At 33.8% G+C, this 21,244-nt stretch overlaps 1 protein-coding gene and 1 pseudogene across 6 annotated transcripts in view; both read left to right on the forward strand.

Moving 5' to 3' along the window:
* Nucleotides 1–21,244, forward strand: part of PIK3C2G (phosphatidylinositol-4-phosphate 3-kinase catalytic subunit type 2 gamma) — a 422,739-nt gene that overhangs the window by 44,896 nt on the left and 356,599 nt on the right. For all 6 annotated transcript variants that reach the window (XM_021922093.2, XM_021922095.2, XM_017945702.3 and 3 more), the window contains 2 exons: nt 2,371–2,528; nt 5,403–5,517. In XM_021922093.2, coding sequence (XP_021777785.2) covers nt 2,371–2,528; nt 5,403–5,517 — 273 coding nt within the window. The remainder of the gene's footprint in view (nt 1–2,370; nt 2,529–5,402; nt 5,518–21,244) is intronic.
* On the forward strand, nt 12,991–14,568 carry LOC103875652 (annotated as a pseudogene).

Genomic DNA, 21,244 nt, shown 5'->3' on the forward strand with positions numbered 1-21,244 from the left:
AAAACAAATCACCTCAAGTTCACGGAAATGTTCAGTCTTTAATTAACTTGTTGCTCTAGTTTAAGGGAAAAAAATTTGAAATAGTACTTAGGATTCCTAAATTAGGATCTTTAATGTTATCAATATTTATTCTTTCAGGAATAGGCTACTCGCTGTCACAATATGATAAGCATAGCTAGAAACTTGCTACTTTACGTCTAAAATATGGTTAACTTTTACTTTACCTTCTAAGCATGGCAAAGAACTGTCTTAATACTTTAAGATCACTCTTGTGAATAACGCTACTCACAGACCACATTGTTAGCTCCTCCAGTAACTCTCTTTTTTAAAACGCAATTTCATATTCTTAGATGAAATATTTTTATGGATGCAGTAGTGACATCAAAATACCTTATGTGATGATTTTCCAATGATTTATAGTGTACTTTCCAAGCTCTTTAATATAATTTTTCTAAATAATTTATTTCACAATAGTCATGAAAACTAAAATATACACCAAACAATAACTTTACAGTAGTGAAAAGAAGCCATAAGTTATAGTCACACACTCTTTCTTTGTTTTCAATAGTTTGCTGGCAAATATTTATAAAATGATTAAATGTATACATGCATAATTATTTTGTTCACAACAGGATATTTACTCAAAAATAAGTATGTTTGAGGACCTACTATGTGGCAAGCACCCTTAATTCAAAAGAAGATCAAATGGAATTTGAGAGCTGTTTCAAAAGAGGGTCTCCAAAACTTTGATTTCTCATTGTAACATACTTTAAAGCCACATCTTTCAAATAAAAAATGCCATATTCTTGTAACAAATATGATAACATGCCATAGCATATGAAAGAAGTTTCTGGCCCATGGTAGATGCTCAGCAAAGGTTTAGGAGAGAATGAATCATGAATTTGTGTTTTAAATTTAATTTCTTAAAATGGTAGAAGCTGAAATCATGGACGCATTGAGAAGTGTCTTATTACATGATAAATGCAATTCATAAGGCTCCTCAATCCCTAACTGGACTCTAGACCTTAATGGTAGAGTATAACAATGAAGAGTGGCCCATGTCCTCATTCTGAGCAGTGGCTCTCAAACTGCAGTTTCAGAGCAGCAACAGCCGCAGCTTACTTGGGAAATTGTTAGTAGGACAAGTCTGGGAGACCCTCTGCAGATCTACTGAATCAGAAACTAAGGGATGGGATCCAGAACACAAGTGGATACAGATGCATGCCAGGCCATTGGATGAATGTGTATTTCCTTACCCATTTGCCAGGCCCCTCATGGAGAAGATGTTTCCACAGAATAAAGCATTGGTGCTCCACAAATAGCTATTAGGTTTGTGCAAAATTAACTGCAGTTTCTGCAATTTAGGAAGAGAACCATGAAGTTTAGATGTCAGCATAGTTAACATAAAAAAAAAAACACAAGATTTCATATTCACCCTCAGAAACATTTTAAATAGCTACTTGAAAATATCTTCATGTTATATTCTACATGTGGGCATAAAACATTGATCACAGAGAATCAAGCTATGGTAACATACAATGACATTATACTTTACATGTGTATATTGCTTTACAATCTGTAAATCTTTTACACGTCTTTTCTATTGTAATAGAAAACCTTTGATGTAGATATTAACGTCTACCTCAGTACCTTTGAGGTAGATATTAATATCATCACTTGTGCAAAAAAACTTGTCAAATAACTTGCCTCTGGCCATAACGTTACTAAATAAAAGTGCCAGGATCCAAAGTCAAAGCGTCTGGCTCCAAGGGTAAACTGTTTTTGCAATTCTTTGACTCATTTATGTGTAATTGTTCAGAATATAAGAATTACTTTTAGGCTCTAATATTTGTGTAAAATTCAAGTAGTTGTGTAGTATCTAAAAATTTTAAAGAAAATGGAGAGACAAGAATAGTGTTTACAAACTTGACAAGAACAAGAGAATTTATTTGCCAAAATTTCTAAATCAAAATGAGTGACTTGCAGCTTGACAAAATTAGGCGTGAAAGAAATCTAAGAGGAAGAACTCTGGCATTAAAAGCAATGTAAATGAAGCAAGTAATAATATTCAGAGTGAATCCTCACGTTTCATGTTATGACAATGAATTCTTAATTATTTCAAATGAGATGCTCCTGGGAAAGCCTAAGGAACAGTCCTTTACGCTTGTTTTTGGTATAATTGCAATCTCTACCAATCTGGACTAGCTAGATGCACTGTACCACAAATCAATTACTGATTTCTTTCATGTTTTAAGTCTTTTATAGCAAAACACTACATGAAGTTTCTTATGATTATATTGTGGGCAATATGTTTTAAACTGTGTCTTGCAGGTCTTGTCCTAAGTATTTTTCTTAACATATATTTTTCAGAATCAGAGAAAGATATCATGCAGCTGACATTAATTTCAATTCTGGGAAGATCTGGAGCACTACTACAGCATTTCCGTATCAGCTCTTTTCTAAGACCAAGTTTAATATACATATTTTTATTGATAACTCAACGCAACCTCTTCATTTTATGCCATGTGGTAAGCAACTTTGCAAATAAGTCTACAAATCTCTACAAAGCTGGTACTGGCTACGTAGCCTTGAATTCAAAGTCTGAAATGATTTAAAAATAATATTAGCTACTGTTTTTCCCTGAAGCGAAATAAGAAGAAAACATCAGGGAGCCTTTTGTTAATATTTAAGGGAGGAAAGCAGAACTATTTTCTTCAAGAAGTATCTTCACATAGCTCACCCCACAATATTTTGTCTTCCTGCTATAAAATGCTTAATAGCAAGTATAGCAGGTTTTTAATATATTAAAAAAATGAATTTCAAAGAGATTATAGATAAAGATGGTATTAAAGTAAAAATGGCTGCTTCTTTCTAGTAGGAACAAATATTTCCTTGAAATATAAATAAATTGTGAGGTAGAATAGACATTGTTACACAGAATCTGTATTTCCATAATGAGGAAACTAGTAGCATGGTGTAACATACCTCCATCAGAATTAGCAAACCTATTGATTCAGTCTCTGGGGATGAAACCCAGGAATTTATATTTTATCAAATTTGCCTAAGGATTTTTACTTTTCTAAAGTTTTAGAATATCTGTAAAGTTATTTAGTATCTTACTTCATTGTTATAGTTCACTAATCTGCAAAACAGTATTAGCTCTTTAAACATTTAGATTGCTATTAAGTGAGTTTCTACATATTAACAGGAAACTATTTCCTGACACATAATGATCCATTAAATATTTTCTTTTCTTTATTAATTACTGTTATTATTGTGCTTCTTTCTTACTGTATTCAAGGGTCTGAGCTAATGCAGATGACTACAAACATAGCAGTATTATATTGGTATATTATTCAAGACCCTCTTGGTTTGAAATGAAAAGAAACCAATTCCTGCTAGCTTAACCAAAAAAAAAAAAAAAAAAAAGTTTTTAAAGAATATAGGGGCTGGGCACAATGGTTCATGCCTGTAATCCCAGCACTTTGGGAGGGCGTGGCAGCCGGATCATCTGGGGTTGGGAGTTTGAGATCAGCCTGACCAACATGGAGAAACCCTGTCTCTATTAAAAATACAAAAAATTCGCCGGGCGTGCTGGCACATGCGTGTAATCCCAGCTACTAAGGGAGCTGAGGCAGGAGAATCACTTGAACCCAGGAGGTGGAGGTTGTGGTGAGCCGAGATCGCACCATTGTACTCCAGCCTGGGCAACAAGAGCGAAACTTCATTAAAATATATATATATATATATATATATGGATTTATTATAGAATTCAAGTGTATGAATTTCAGCAGCCAATTAGGAATATATGAAAAACACAAATAACCAAGCAGCCCAAAATTCCTGTATGCATCTTATTTCATTTCATATAATTGCTTCTCATATGTCTCTCACTCTCTGGTCACTCATTTCCTTTGCTTATACAAAACAAGTGGGAAGCCAAGCTACTAGGCTAGCTATCTACAGACAGTTCAGTATCTCTGTGGGATCCAGCTCCCAGTTCCTAAAAGCAGATTCTGATTATTCAGCCAAGATCAATGGTGCTGCACTTTGATCCAGTCAGAAAGACCAAAGGTTGGGTCATGTTGTCTTCAGTTGCTGGCCACTATTAAATAGCATGTTCATGTAAGAGCTTAAAAGGGGAGATTATGGTATGTGAACATGCAAAGACAAATGACTTTACTCTATAGCATGTCTACATTTTGAGTTCCAAAGAAAAAGGTGGAGAGAGAGAGAGAGCAGATATTCATTAAAGTTTCTACAATATAGCTGTTCAAGATAGAACCTTCAGTAATTACTACATGGGAAAGGAATAAGAACCAACGGTGGCTTTGGAGTCTGACTGATCTTGCTTAGAGTCTAGAGAACAACCAATTGTGGAGACTTGGAGTCATTAGGGGCACAGACCTTGCAGTAAACCAATATTGTTTAAGTGTGATACTTAACACTAACTGTGTAATCTCTACAAAATTGCATAGCTTTCCTGAAAATCCGTCAATTCATCTTTGAAACTTGGGATATAATACCTATATAAAAGGTACAATAATCGAGAAATTACATGTAAAGAACTTAATAGAGTAATTGCTCAGTAAAATATAGCTATTATTAATATTAATACTAACATTATATTCCAGAGTGAATATAACCTGCATAACACTTTTAAATTTACTGACCATATTTGTCTATTTTTTTTTATGATAGCTTCGCACCAGATTCTTGAGGAAAATGAATCGTGCTATTATAAACCCTATTTAACAGATGAGGAAACTAGGTCAAAAAAGCGAAATAACTTATGCACATAGATCAACTAAAAAATGAAAAGTCTGTATTATTTCCATGTCTCAGTGACAGAACATTGATAAGAACATCTCAATCATCACAGAATTGTCTTAATGTCATGGCATGAATATGAATATTAACTAGTATAAATGCCCTGAGAATATTCCAGTTAATTCAGAATCCTTTTATCATGCTGATACCCTATGAAGGAGCAATACATCTCACTTAGATTGAAAAATGGAAAGAATAAAGCACCTCCTGGAGCTTTTGCCTGGCTATACTCAAGTTCCTGAGTGTATTTCTCAAGTCCCTAAGAGAAATTGCGGTAGATTTTGATGCAGAACTACAGTGTACCAAGGGCTTTAACATGAGAAACACAATACCTAGTTTTGTTATATTACATGAATACAGAACTGATCAAAGGAATTGCAGTCAACATTTTCCCCAAATATCTTTAAATCTAACCAAACTGATAAGTGAGATGAATCTCAGTTTAATTCCCCTTGATGAAGCTAGACAGTTACAATCCTTTGTACTGTGTTGGTCATATTTTGTGCTCAAAAACTTTTCTTAGTCAGTATGATACACTTTTATTGACTTTTATTATTCCTCTTTGTCTTTAGCTAACTATCTCGTCAAAGATCTAATTGCAGAAATTCTGCATTTTTGTACAAATGACCAGTTACTGCCCAAAGATCATATTCTAAATGTATGTGGCTCTGAAGAATTTTTACAAAAGTAAGTATTTTATACAATTTTGATTATGTTATAATCTGTAAATATTAAGTTACCACTTGTTTTTGGTTTTGTTTTAAACAGACGTTACGCAGACATTATAGTCTTATAATCAGCATAATTACATCAATTTTACCCCCTTTGCAGTGAATTTGAAATTTTCTAAATCATATTAACAGTCTTATTCTTGACTTTATTTTATTTTATGACTATTTATGAAAACAAATATTTAAATGACCTGTGACTAGGGTGACCAACCATTCCAGGTTGCTTAGGATTGAGGTAGCTCTCAGGATGTGGGAATTTCAGCTTTGAAACCAGTAAAGTCCCAAACTAGGACAAGTTGCTCATCCTACCTGTAATAAAGCTTATTAAAACTGATCACAGCTAAGTAAATAAATTCTTTGGTGATAAGTACTTTTTTGGTTAGAATAATACTTGTATGTTGATTAAATACTGATTTTTTAAAATCACAGGGGCCTTAAGAATAAGCGTTATCACTTACTTTTTATAGAAGAGTTAGTTCTAAAACACCATTTCTTTGTTGAGGCAGCTCATTAAAAACAATTGGAAAAGTCTGTTCTCATGTATATCAACTTCAAATACTTATTTGATAAAAAACATCATCTTTTAGTTTACCAAAATAACTATTTGCCTGAAATTCCTACAGACCAGCCTTGAGCAGATAATACAGCTTTAAGAAAATAAATATTTCTGTGCTGATATTGCATAGTTATTCTAAACAGTAAAGTATTAAACACTGAAATGTTTAATACAGTAGATTCCTATTTATATATCTCCTTTGCATCTCTACAAGTATCTAAAGATTGAAAACCATCTCATGGAAGTAAAAACATATTTCTTTTGAAATTTTCATTGTCATTGTCATTGTTCCATCATGAATGTGCTTGAAATTATCCTTTGGGAAGTTTGATAAATTTGATGACATTCTTATTAGTAAATCCAGTTGTTTATTGTGCAATGTTAACAGTGAATGTCTTTTAAGACTAATGATTTTCTTTATTGTAGGAAAAATAATATTTTATTATTTTAATAACAAAATATATTAAAATATTTCAATAACATTTTTATAATTATTATTTTATAATAATGATACATAATAAAAAATAAATATTTATATGAAATTACATATATTTTGTTGCACTAAGTTCACGGATATTCCCTTTTCCTTTTTTATTTGAACTTATTAACACACTCAGTCACTGGTCTGCTACCTTCTCCCAACATATGATTTTGACAGTAAATCCAATGAGCACAGGAAAGTATTTTAGTAAATTTAACCTTATATTGATTACTCATTAAAACTCATCTTTTGAATGTGCAGTTTTCCACATGTACATCTGGACTTCTCTTGGTGCCAAAACATTAGATCCAAAGAGCAAAACATTGTCAAATACTTGCATTAAGTTTTAGCAGTTGGAAATATCATCCAGAAAGCAATTGTATTAAAGAGACAGAAATTTGGAAAAGTGTAATGTGGAGAAAATGTATACACCTTGATTTAATCACTGTTTTAAATAGGTAAATTATTCATAAATAGATGGCTCAATATTTAACTGATAAATGTATATTTTAATGTTTTCATAGTCATTTAATCATATTAAAATTTCTTTAATTGGGTTTTATTAAGATAGAAAAGTTGCCAAATGTTAATGTATGTTAAATATAGTCATTTATTCCCTAATGGACATTGAACCATTTGTGTATATCAAGGATTTGCATATTATTTAAGAGTAATAGGCTACTTGTATTGATAGAACTTATTTTAATGTGCAGAATATTTATTACTATTTTTTCTAGTATCTAAAGGAATATATATTAATCATTCAAATATTACTTTTAGTGTATTCCTATGTAATTTGTCTAAAATATGTGTCCTTAAAGACTTGGAAATCTGTTCATAAAGTTCTACTTTATACAGAGAACACCGGTAGCATGTAATACGTTAACAACGGTGCAATAAGTAAAAATTTAGACTCTAAAACTTATAGAATTATACTTCCTTTGGAGTATTTGGCTGGGGAAAATGCTAATTTTCTGATAATACTTCAACATAATGGTCAAATAGATCATGAAACATACGACTACAAACATAGCAGTGTTATATTGGTATATTAGTGAAGACTGTATTTCTCAGGGTTAGTGAAGTAATACATAAAATCCTAAAAAGGGGGAAATGTAAATAAATATGACTATGAACCCATATAATGCATATAGAAGTTTCACAATTATTCTGATATTAACACAGTGTTCTCAAACTTTAAAGTGTCACCTGAGGATCTTGTTAGAGAAAGAATTCTGATTTCAGTTGGTCTGGGTGAGGCCTGAGGCTCTCCATTTCTAACAAGCATCTGCTGATATCTATGCTGCCAGTCTACAGTCCACATTTCAAGTACTGATATATTAGAAGCCAAGAATAATGACTTAAGAACTTAGACTTTCCAAAAATTATTCTCTTTTCTAGAACAGCACATGGTATAAAAACTAGATCTAATCAACAAATTAATAAAGATGTTTATACCTTGTAATATTGCAAAATTAAGAAAGATAATTTTCCTAGCAAATCAAAATTTCCTTTTTCATATATCAATAATCAGTAGTATGCTTCTGCCTCTTCTGCTCCCCCAATGACCCTTTCTCACACTCTCATACCGGTCGGTCCAACCTCCTCAACCTCAGTTTCCCTTATCTACACATACTTTTCCTGTCACTTCTATGCCGACTCTGTCTCATGTGCCTGTTCTTGAAACTTTCATACAATGCTTATTATGCTACAACAAACAAACACATAGGTTAGAGGCATGGGCTTATCCAGTTGCACTGGAACCTCCTAATGCTCAAGGGGTACAAGGGCTTCGATATGCGCCGCTCGGTCTTACCTTTTTAAAAGAATTCAAGGATGCTTGTACTCAGTATGGTCCTATTTCTCCGTATGTTAAGATGGTATTATAGACTCTTTGTACTGAGGTCATTGTGCTTCCTTTAGACTGGGACCTTTTGGCAAAGCTGTTCTAACTCCATCTCAGCATTTACAGTTCCGTACCTGGTGGTCAGAGGAGGCCTGTCTGCGGGTTCAGCTAAATCGGACTGATGGCATTCTAATTACTCAGGCTCAGCTCACAAGCTCCGATAATTACTCTGATACTACCGCCCAATTGGGTTTTGATGCTCTTACCACGGAACAAGTGACAAAGGTGTGTATGAGAGCTTGGGATAAATTAGGCACCCCAGGCCAAGCTCCTGTGTCTTTTGCTACTGTTAAGCAGGGTCACAATGAATTGTATTCTGATTTTGTGGCTAAGTTACAAGATGCTGCTCAAAAATCTGTCTCTGATGAGCGTGCTCAGGGTATTCTCCTTCATATGTTAGCTTTTGAGAATGCGAACCATGAGTGTAAAACAGCCATGCGTTCCATCCAACGACAAAATGTACCTGATCATGAGGTGTTGCCTGCATATATGAAAGCTTGTGAAGGCATTGGATCGGAGACCCACAAAGCGATTATGTGGCACAGGCCATGAAGGACGGCAATCAGACTGACTCAACTGATTCTTTTCTTGGAGCCTGCTATAATTGCAATCAACTTGGTCATACTCAAAAAAATTGCAGTGTTAAAAACTTAAAAAAAAGCGGACAAGCTGGCTCAAAAACACAGCCAAATGCTCCTGCTACTGTTTGCCCACATTATCATAAAGGTAAACTTTGGGAAAGTACTTGCTGTTCTAAGTATGATATAGATGGAAATCCCTTGCCACAGAGCCAAGGAAACAGGAAGCGGGGCCAGTTCCAGGCCCCAGTATCAAATGGGACACCTCAGACTCAGACCAATGTTGAGTTTCCACTTCAAGCTGCCCCAATGCAGCCCCCTGTACAAACAAATTTACCTACAGCCAACACAGACAGGTCCCAGCCTCTTCCATCTCAGTACCATGCTTGTTTACCTCCACAGTGGGGGGTGGGGCGGTCCATCTCTGTGGTACCATTCTTCTAAATTTTCTGCCTAATTCTTTGCCTTTAAATATAACTATACTATTTTTGCAACTTATTTAACATTTATTTTAATTTAGTATCATAAAACCTCTTCTCTCATTTAAAATATCCTATGACTCACTCATTCTTATTCTCCCTTTCATTTTCTCTCTCTCTCTCACTTTCTTACTCTCACTCTCCCTGTCTGATTTTAAATAATACACTATATAATGAACACAGAGCAAATTAAAGAATCAGAACAGAAACTATCAATTTTGTCATAGGTTCATGGAAGCTTAATACAAAATTGTTAGCAATATGAGAAATAATAGAAAAAAAGAAATCATCTGTTTCATTTAAAAAATATTAAAAATTTTAATCATGTTCCTGTTCTTCAACTCCCGATTTCATTACCATGGAGAAAGGAGTCCATACTCTTATGCAATAGCTTGATCCCAGTCAGTTTTTCCAGTGAGCTCAAGGACGGGAACTATATCTTTTCTTTCCCATTGAATGTAGCACAGATATGAGGTCCTAGAAAATGAAACTATTTCCTAGACTGTCCCTGCATCTCTATTTTTTACAGAGAGTAACAATTGCACCTTCACCTATACTTGTAATCATCTCACATGAGTTTCTTCTTCATAAATACATTGATAATACATGAAGTATAATGCTTCTTCATAATTTTATCTCTTATTACTCTCTAGCCAAATATTTAGTAGGAGCGCAGGTATTTCTGTTTCTCCATCCTAACCAAAAAAACCACTCCTGTGATTTTTTTTCTCTACAGCTGTGGTTTCTTTTTATGACTTGTTTTCTTATTGATACACTGTAAATATTAATGAGGTATATGTGATATTTGAATATCTACACAGAATGTATAATGATCAAGTCAAGATATTTAGAATATCCACCACCTCGAACATTTATCATTTCTTTGTGGAAGGGGGTCAGTCATATGTGGGAACTAAAAATGGTTATCTCATGGAGTTAGAGTATAGAATTATAGTTATGAGGCTGGGAAGGGTGTGGGATGGGGAGAGGATGAAGAGAGGAGCGTTAATACATGTAAACATATAGTTAGATAGAATGAATCAGTTCCAGTGTTTGGGAGCACAGTAGTTAGACTACAGTTAACAACAATTATTGTATATTCAAAAAAGCTAGAAGAGAAGATTTTGGCTTGTTTTGCTTAACATAATGGCCTCTAGTTCCATCTATGTTGCTGCAATTGACAGCATTTCATTCTTTTTGAAATAATTGAAGAGTATTCCATTGTGTATATATACCACATTTTCTTTATTTATTCATTCATTGATGAATACTTAGGTTGATTCCATATCTTGGCTAATGTGAATAGTATTTCAATAAACATGGAGGTGCAGGTATCCCTTTAGTACACTAATTTCCTTTCTTTTGGATAAATGCCCATTAGTAGGATTCCTGAATTGCGTGGTAGTTTATTTTAGTCTTTTGCAAAACCTCCATCCTATTTTCCATAATGGTTGTAGTAATTTACATTCCCACCAACAGTGTGTAAGAGCTCCCTTTTCTCTGCATCCTTGCCAGCATTGATTACAATGATCTTCCTATCTACTTGAGAGTCTTGTTTTTCTCTCTGGGACTAGTAGAGACGATGCATTCCTTTTATTAGAGTACAAAAATAGTTTTACAAAATTAAATCCTTTTAATTAAAATTCTAAAATAATCCTTTTCAAAAAACTTCTATTTTTTAAAAAAAGTTCTAATTAATCTCATGACAATTTATATTAATTTGTTCTTTTCTTTGAGATGGAGTCTTCACTGTGTCACCCAGGCTGGAGTGCAGTGGCACAATCTCGTCTCACTGAAACCTCTGCCTCCTGGGTTCAAGCAATTTTCCTGCCTCAGGCTTCTGAGTAGCTGGGACAACATGTGCATGCCACCATGCCCGGCTAATTTTTGTATTTTTGGTAGAGATGACATTTCACCATGTTGGCCAGGCTGGTCTCAAATGCCTGACCTCTATTGATCCACCCGCCTCGGCCTCCCAAAGTGCTGGGATTGTAGGAGAGAGCTACCGCGCCCGACCCAATTTATATGAATTTGTTCATTAAACATTTGATTATAAATTGAAATTGTTTTGTACTCAGAGTAAAAATAAAACTATTAATTACCAGTGAGAAAAAGACTAAGTCATAATACATACAGTTTTAAGTAATAGATTACACTCATTAGCAGTAAAACTGCATTGTATATATTGCTGGGGTAGAAGAGTCTTTTTTCTTCTCAGTGAAATTAACGATTTCACTTAGCAAACTTGAACGAATTGATTACTTCCAGCAAATTTGTTACAGCCTAAGACTTCAAATATTAAAATTCATTCCAACTTTTAAGACTTACTTTGAGCAAAGAAATAGATAAAGTGCATTTCTCTTTTACATAACTCTACTCCTCCACTTATAAAATCACAGAACCTTGTGGGAGGATAGAAAGGAACATATCATAAATTTGAGCTATCTCACACACAGTAAAAAAGTGTATTCTGTTAATAAATCATTCAATAAGAGTTTCTTGAATGACTTTAATTTCTTTTTAAATCTCCTTCATAGTGCTTTACCTAATATTCTATGATTAACTTTGGTTTACCTCTGCAGTAAATAGCTAATGACCACAAAAATAACACACCATACAACTTGCATTTGGTTTTAATTCAATAACTCTGTGCTAGAACAAATGTCCTCATATGCATATATATATACCTTTACTTGAGAGTGAAATCCCAAAGAAAGACCTTGTGCTAAATAAAGTTTGTTTAATATTATTAAAAGCTATTTGTAAAAATGATAGCATATTTCAGCCCCAAGTTTTTTAAAAAGCTGAATTGCACAAGCATCATCAACTAATAAACGTGGTCAAAGGAATCTCAAAGCTGTTGCATGAGGGTTCCAAGAAGATATGGCAAATTACATGTGAATGTAGGTACATAATTTAATATTATTGTAGATATATAATACCAAAATGTAGCTGTCACATTATTTTTGTTACCCAAAAGCACTGTCTAGTTTTAGAAGCTAAGAATTATTAAATCTTCCCAATTTTGAATTAATAAAAGTTTAAATGACCCAATTCTCTGTTTTTCTTAAATAAAATAAAGTGATTAAAGAACTTTTGAATTACATATTACTTCAAATTAGCTGAAATCACATTAATATGACAAAACATTGCTCATGTATTGTTTTTTATTTGTAAAGTCTGTAGTAGGATGTTTCTCCGCTGGAAATTTTGTGGGCAAAAACAATAATAAAACCTTAGGATAGAATGAAATCTGCATATTTGATCTCCTGGTATAATGACTATATCATAAATTTCGCATACCATACCCCCTACAAAAAGATCTCCTTGGGGCTTAGTATATGTTTTTTGTGAAAGATACAAAGTGACAGTTTCACCACTGTTACTTATTTTTACTGACTTTCTTAGTAACTTCATTTATATAGTTATATTACTACTTGTCTTTTGTGACTGCTTGTAACTTAGTAGGGAGAGCATTGCAAACTTGAGAGTTGTTGTAAAACTTTTTTCCAGATTAAAAAAAATAGTAATAACTTGGTGGCTGGGCCGGGGAAATGGCGGCTTCAGGAGAGAGCAGGACTTGGGGCAGCGGAGGCAGCACCGAGGAAGCCTTTGTGACCTTCTACAGTGAGGTGAAACAAATAGAGAAGAGAGGCTCGGTTCTAACATCGAAAAATCAGATTGAAAGACTGACCCGTCCTGGTTCCTCTTACTTCAATTTGAACCCATTTGAGGTTCTTCAGATAGATCCTGAAGTTACAGATGAGGAAACAAAAAAGAGGTTTCAGCAGTTATCCATCTTGGTGCATCCTGACAAAAATCAAGATGATGCTGACAGAGCACAAAATGCTTTTGAAGCTGTGGACAAAGCTTACAAGTTGCTACTGGATCAGGAGCAAACGAAGAGGGCCCTGGATGTAATTCAGGCAGGAAAAGAATACGTGGAACACACTGTGAAAGAGCGAAAAAAACAAAGAAGGAAGGAAAACCTACAATTGTAGAGGAGGATGATCCTGAACTGTTCACACAAGCTGTATATAAACAGACAATGAAACTCTTTGCTGAGCTGGAAATTAAAAGGTAAGAGAGAGAAGCCAAAGAGATGCATGAAAGGAAACGACAAAGGGAAGAAGAGATTGAAGCTCAAGAAAAAGCCAAACGGGAAAGAGAGTGGTGGAAAAACTTTGAGGAAAGTCGAGATGGTCGTGTGGACAGCTGGCGAAACTTCCAAGCCAATACAAAGGGGAAGAAAGAGAAGAAAAATCGGACCTTCCTGAGACCACCAAAAGTAAAAATGGAGCAGCCTGAGTGACCACCTGGGGTCACAGGCACAGAACCTTCCCCCTGCTGTCTCCCTTCCTGCTTCGAAGGACTCATTCTTTCCTCCCACTTCCACCCCAACATAGAGGAGAATTTGCTTTTAGTCCATTTTGTTTTCAATACGATTTAATATTGATCAGAGTAATTCTTTTGTACATTGAAATGAGGGGCTTGGTTTAAAAAAAGACCTTCCCCTCTCCCTGTCCCTAGAACAACCAGGATTGGAAGGTGCCACCACTGGTGCTGCCTTCTCTTCCCACAGCCTGTAACTCAGTGTTTTGTACTTCACTGAATTGTGATGGTTAGAAACTTCGTGGTTAGTTTGTGGAAATCATCCGATTTAACATATTGCTTAAAAGGGTGTTGCTGTGACTTCAGAGACGAGCCTGGAAGGGGCACCTTAGGAAGCCCCGTCACTTCAGTTGCTCGCTTCTGGGTGTGGTCCCTTCAAAGGCCCAGATGAGACAGGGAACACTTGTGGGCACACAGAGCGGCATCTGATGCCCTGATGCCCTGTGGTGTTTGGCATGTGCCCCTGTCTACTGACCAATCAGCGTGGCATGAAGCCCATGCCACCCAAACCTTTCACTTTCCAAAGAGCTAGCCGTCCTCCACCCAGTGCCATGTCCTAGCCTGTCTGCATTTGTTAGTGGTAATATTCTTTATGTATAATAAATTTTTATACCCCCCCAAAAATAATAACTTCTTTGCAGAATGTTCAATGTTTTGAATTTTAAGAAATGCATATATACTATATGTATGAAGAAAAATAACCATATTTGAGTGAGGAGGCATGAGGGATAGTTGCCTTTTCATAGACTTGCGGGAAGTCTTAAGAAAAATAGTGCATTTGAATATAAAGTTTCAGATCTCCTTGGTCCAAATCCCTCTTGAGTATTAGCTGCTGGTATCAATTTATGTCCCATACAGGATTTTTGTTCAAAAGCTTAACTCTTCTCTACTAACCACCTCATGCCTAAAAGCCCTAGTTTTAGGGTTGAACCTATTCTTGTCTCTCCAAGTCATAAAGTTTGACTTTTCCTATTCATAGCTCCCCTGAAGGCAAAATGACAATAAACTCAGGAGCACTGGTTTAGTGAAACAACATATTGATCTTTATCTATGCTGAGTCAGCTCCAAATACCACTTTGAGCACAAAATCCAGGGCTATTTTATTAGTTGCAAAGACCAGTTTACTCAAATTAAGGATATGGCAGATTTAACAATGTAGAAATTTTCAAGGGGCACATACCAAATGTGTGTACATGTGCTAAATGTATGCACATACACATAACTATCTGAAAAATATGCTGAGTAGTACTATAGTACTAATATTATTTTAATATTTTGTTATATTCACCTTACATTCCTGACTTAGTTATCCCAAAGATTTTAAGTCCAGCTTAGTTACTGAGTTTTCTTAAAGAAATACCTTCAGAAGCTGTCAGCAATCCTTGTTTTCAGTATTTACAAAATCAAATCGAAATAGTTTATTTTCCATACATGAGTTTAATATTTCACAATACACCTCTGTGACTACTTCTTGCATGTAAGAATAAAGAACATTTTAGCTTAATTCAAATTATATAAAATAAGGGTAAGTATTTATTCCAACAAAAGAGCATCGCTTTCAAATATGGGTTTACAAGGAGTGGCTAGGGCAATGAAAATCAATATTCATAGTTTGAATGTTATTTAGGATGCTTTCTTGCTCATAAGACAAATTTGAGTACTTATCATTTTTTGGTGTTAAGGTCATTAATCTCTCTTTACATAAACATATTTCCTCAGAAATACTCTAAAATAACATGAGCTATTTAGGAATAGGAAATAAGTGTAATTATGTACAAGAATTCAGCCTCTTAGTGTTCATTTTAAATGACAAGTATACTGATAATAATTCCTAAGATAATAACTAGCAGATTGATGGAATCAAATATGTGTAGAGAGAATAAATAATTAATATACAGAAAGTTTGATTTCCTAGGATATGGGAAGAAAAAGCCTAAACGTTTAATTGTGTCATAGACATTCAGTTCGTTTAACAATGGAAGCTTCATAGATGATTATTAACTAAAACATAGGTAGTGCTCATATTTGGAATGTTACCAGATTGAGAAAAACACCTGGTGTGTACAACCTCAAATGAATAATTCCTGTGCTCATACTATAAGCATTGTAATTCCCAACGTGGCCTGTTCTTAGAGCGCAACCCTTCTCTCCACGTTACCCACCTTAGGGTCCATGCCTTTCATTTCTCTTTCTCTTGGTATGGTAACCTTTCTTCTTATCTTTTCTGATATCTAGAATTCTCAAACAAAAATTCATTTTTTATTTCACTTACTTATTAAATTCCCACCCTTCTTTCTGTTCTTTTTTGCTTTTTCTCTCTTTTCTTTTTCATTTTCTCTAGATAGCACCATTTGACAAAATTATCATATAGGCCACTTAAGAGTTTTAAATTTTCTACTAGACACAATGAAAAAATATACAAAGAAACAGGTAGAAATAAATTTTAATACTACAGTTTCTTTAACTCAATGTACTTCAAATATTATTTTAATGTGTAATCAAAATAAAGAAAATCATTGAGATGTTTCATATTATTTAATATGACAAGTCTTGAAAATCTAGTGTGTATTTTATGCTTATAGCATTTCTTAATTAAAAGTAGCCTCATTGCAAGTGATTAGTATCTGCTTGTATTCACTAACCACTGTACTAGACAGCATAGCTCTAGATTGTTAAACACAAGCTGATCAAAATTGTGGTCTTGCCATGTATAGTGGTAAAAGGAGTAGTTCACAGCTCTTAGAAAGTGTGATGGAAACTCTATGTTATTTAAACAACAGCAGAGATTTAATCTTAACTGATAATTCTAGTATAATATTATTTTATGAAAATAATGTCACCTAGAATTCTAGAACTAACAATAAGCCAGCATTCAAGGACAATGTAAAAACAGACATTTTCAGAAATAAAACCATTTTACATCCATAAATTATCTCTCTAAAAATTATTTAAAGATGTACTTCAGCAAAATAAACAATGAAGCCCTATGGAATACAGATCAATGGTTAACATAATTACTTAAAAAGTTCTAAAATATAGTTAAAAAAAAAAAAAGAACGATATTAGTAGAGGCTCCTTTATCTATCTCTGCTTGCTTCACTTGCTGGATTAACATTCTTTATTTCCTTTACAAAACAGAATGATTAAGGCCCATAATTCATTGTTTGTTCTAGAAGAGTAGTTATCAAACATTTTGGTCTCAGAACCCTTTGAGTACCCCAAAAAGAATTTTTGTGAACTTTGTCTATCAATATTTACCATGTTGGAAATTATAATTGAGAAATTTTTTAAGTACACATTTATTATTTGGATTAAAAATAATGATAAACTTATATGTAAATATACATAAAATATTTTTATTATAGATACTATATATTGCAAAACAAAAATAATTTGTGAGGAATGTAGCATTGTTATGTGTTTAGAAATCTTTTAATTGTCTGGTTTAATTAAGACCATTGACTGCTTTTCCCTTCAGTCTGTTGCACTATCATGATTGAGTGGAAGTATGTAAAGAAAATTTAACCTCATACAAATATGGATTTGCAGAAAAGATAAATATCTTAGTAGTCTTTTCAGATAATTGTGAACATCTTTCTTTATTACTACACCAAAATCAATAAGTAGTAATCTTTTAAAATTTAGTTACAGCGTGGAATATTTTACAATATCAATAATTTTCACACTAGGCTACTTAGAGTCCATTGGTCTGTCTTACCCTATTGATAAACCTCTTTTTACCCATGCAAGATTTGAAACATCATGGATTGTCACTTTAGACAAATATGTTCGTTGGATTCTGCAGATCTTCCAAATGTTGCCATATTTTATTATAAAATATCAAAAAGTACATTTTTTAATATTAACATTTTTCTCACCAGAAAAGTCTTTATGTATTGCCAAGCCGGCAAGCTCATAGTAGAAAATACAAATTTTACAAAATTCTTATTTCTGAAGTTGTTTTCCTTAAAGTGACAAGCTTAGCTTGTTCATTTTTGACTGCCAAACACCTGTCTGAATAACCACGGTTTCTCTGTAATTCTCTCATGTAGTAAAATTGTTGCATGAAAAAAGTTACTTATCTTGCCACTCAAGCAATTGCAAGAGGCTTTTCCTGAAGACAACTTCTATATTATAGTATGCAGAAATGCTTTAACTGTTTTTCCTATATGTTCATATAGAAAATTAAAGACACATGTGTTTAAGGATTTAGATTTAACAAAATTAATATTTTTAACCATTTTATCGAGGATATTTTTAAGTGACACTGATTTTTATTTCCTACAAGTGCATGTACACCCGGGAAGTGTCTCTTGTAGCTCTAGGGTTTTGTAGACAACATTTGAGAAGTGCTTCTCTAGCATAATAGTTTACTATAAAGTATATTATGCCCATGCACTTTTGCTTCTTTGAGTTGTAAATGTACCTAGAGTCAGTTGTGTTTGTTCCTGAACATTTTTATGCCAGTTCTATTGTTATTTTATTTAGGTAAGTAAATGAAGTATTTACAGAGTGATGAAATATGAGTGAACAAAGAAAGTCAGTGTTTCTATGAAAATTGAGTTAAAAAATTTTAAAGATAATTAATAAAGGAGAGCCATTAAAATCTATTGTTGTTGAATTCAATGTAGAGGAAACAACTTAGACTAGAAAAATAATTATAAAAATCTAAAGTGATTTTCCATCAAGTTGTTCTTTGACTCTAAGAAATTGCTCCACATTTAAGAAAGTAGAATAGGCAATTAAAGATAATTACTTATAGATTTGTTTTATATCAGAAAGATGACACAAAATTGTTATCAACTGACCCTTCATCCAATAGCAAAGACTTGATGCTAATATCAGAACTTTGGCTAGTGAGAGGCTATTTAGTTATGTTTAGTTTAAAAATAAACTATTTTTAAGATATCTGTCTTCTTTATAATTCCCAACTTTAACTTTTTTGATCAACGAATCTACTACTTTTTATATTTCATCAAGTAAGTGATAAAAGAATCTGGAACTAATATTTGAAGTGATCTCTACTTGAGCAGTTGTAAGGTTCTAAGAGAGAACTGAATTGAAGTCATATTAAGCTCTAAATTTTATTTCAGAGTATCTGTCACATAGTAATTAAATTAAGATTACAATAGAAAAGCTTTAAGATATGTTTTGTTTTCTTTAAAAAAGGCAACCACCAGAAAGTAAAAATATGTTTATGAATCTCAAGCCTCTAAAGATAAATAGAGAAAGAAGAGACTCAAAAATGGCTCAAATAATTCCAACACATGAAGGGAAATAATTCTAAAAGAAAAAATATAGTTAATATAAACCTAAAGTAATATAGCAGAAGGCATTACTATGTCTTGGATAGTTGAGACTTTTCTGATTAAAAGTCAAAGTCCCAAAAATGAATTAAAAGGAATTTATAGACTAGAGACATGACTAAAATAAGATTCTCTCATTTATAACAGAAATATGTGTGTTGCCTATTTATTTCAGCCTACAAAGAAAGTGTAATAAGCTCTTGGTAATTATTTTTCCAGAAAAGGGGAAAGGGAAAATTTTTTCCTATTTCTTTTATTTTGTAGAGTTGAGTACAATTTGGATGTATCCCATGAGAATATATTCCTATAATATAATTTGAAAAAAATTATAGAGAAAAAACACTTTTTCAACATCTGTTATTAACCCAAATCTAATAATTATGGTGCCAGACTCCATCATACACACACATATACAGACACACACACACGCACGCACGCACACACACACACACGAGGACATACACAATGAAGCAAAGGTAAGGAAAGAGCTAAGACCTAGTTTTTGAAAGCAGTAAAATTGGCAGATGTAGCAAATAAAAATACAGGCTATTCAGTTGTATTTCAAAGTCATAGATATTTTTAGTATATGTTTCATATATTATGCATAGTTATATTAAAGGTTTATATATACATATGTTTATATACTTATATAAAGGTGTATATATACATATATATATACACACACACACTCTCACACACGCACACACACCTAAACAGTATTAAGGTATTATATCTGTACATCTATCTATATCTAAATATCTCTCTATGTATATAGATAGAGAGACACACACCTATAATACACCTATATGGTATAAAGTGGTGTGTGTATGGGTATGAAAATATGCAAAGAAACAGGTGGAAATAAATTTTAATACTACAGCATATGTGTACATATATATATACACACACACCTTTAGTATAAATATGTATCAAATACTACATGAAATATATACTAAAAATATTCATTGTTTCTCTGTAATTTATATATACTAGATGTATTAGTCAGTGTTCTCTAGAGGGACAGAACTAATAGGACAGATGTATATATAAAGGGGAGTTTATTAAGGTGTATTGACTCACACTGTCACAAGGGGAGATCTCACAATAGGCCATCTGCAAGCTAAAGAGCAAGAAAGCCAGTCTGAGTCCCAAAAACCTCAAAAGTAGGGAAGCTGACAATGCGGCCTTCAGTCTGTGGATGAAAATCCAAGAGTCTCAAAGCTGAAGTACTTGAAATCTGACGTTTGAGAGCAGGAAGCATCCAGCATGGCAGAAAAATGTAGTCTGGGAGGCTAAACCAGTCTAGTCCTTCCACGTTTCTCTGCCTGCTTTTAACCTAGCCATTCCAGCAGTTGTTTAGATCGTGCCCATCCAGATTAAGGATGAGTCTGCCTTGACCAATCTACAGACTCAAATGTTAATCTCCTGTGGCAACACCCTCACAGACACACCCAAGAACAATACTTTACATCCTTCAATCAAGTTGCCACTCAATATTAACCATCACACTAGACATCCAGTATATTATCTGGCAATTCTAGGAAAAAGTATACACACAGGTGGGTGAAATAAAGAAAGTCGGTTTTAAGTAAGCACGCAGTAGCCATACATGAGGCTGAAGTCTTTGCACTGGTGTCAGAGTGCAGAATCAAGACTTCAACATACAGAGAAAAGGAATCTTTGAAAGCACTATGCTTAAGTCACTTCCCGTAGCAGGAACAGGAAAACAGAGCTCTTAGCATGGAGTTGAGTAGAGGGAGATGAAAGGACAGGAACTTGCGTACATGTGATAGATTGTGAGGATGGCCCTCGAAGCAGACATTTGGGAAGGAGGAAGGAGAAATCGGCAGTTCCAAGAACAAGTGAAGAAAAGCGGGGGTCATGCCTTTTGTCTAGATTGGCCGTGTAAACAACTCAGGGAACAGCGTAAGAGCCCTATGGATATCCCAGGGACAAGGATCTAGGTTAGACTAATAGTTGGGATA

The sequence above is a fragment of the Papio anubis genome, chromosome 9 (assembly GCF_008728515.1).
Source record: "Papio anubis isolate 15944 chromosome 9, Panubis1.0, whole genome shotgun sequence".
NCBI classification, from domain to species: domain Eukaryota; kingdom Metazoa; phylum Chordata; class Mammalia; order Primates; family Cercopithecidae; genus Papio; species Papio anubis.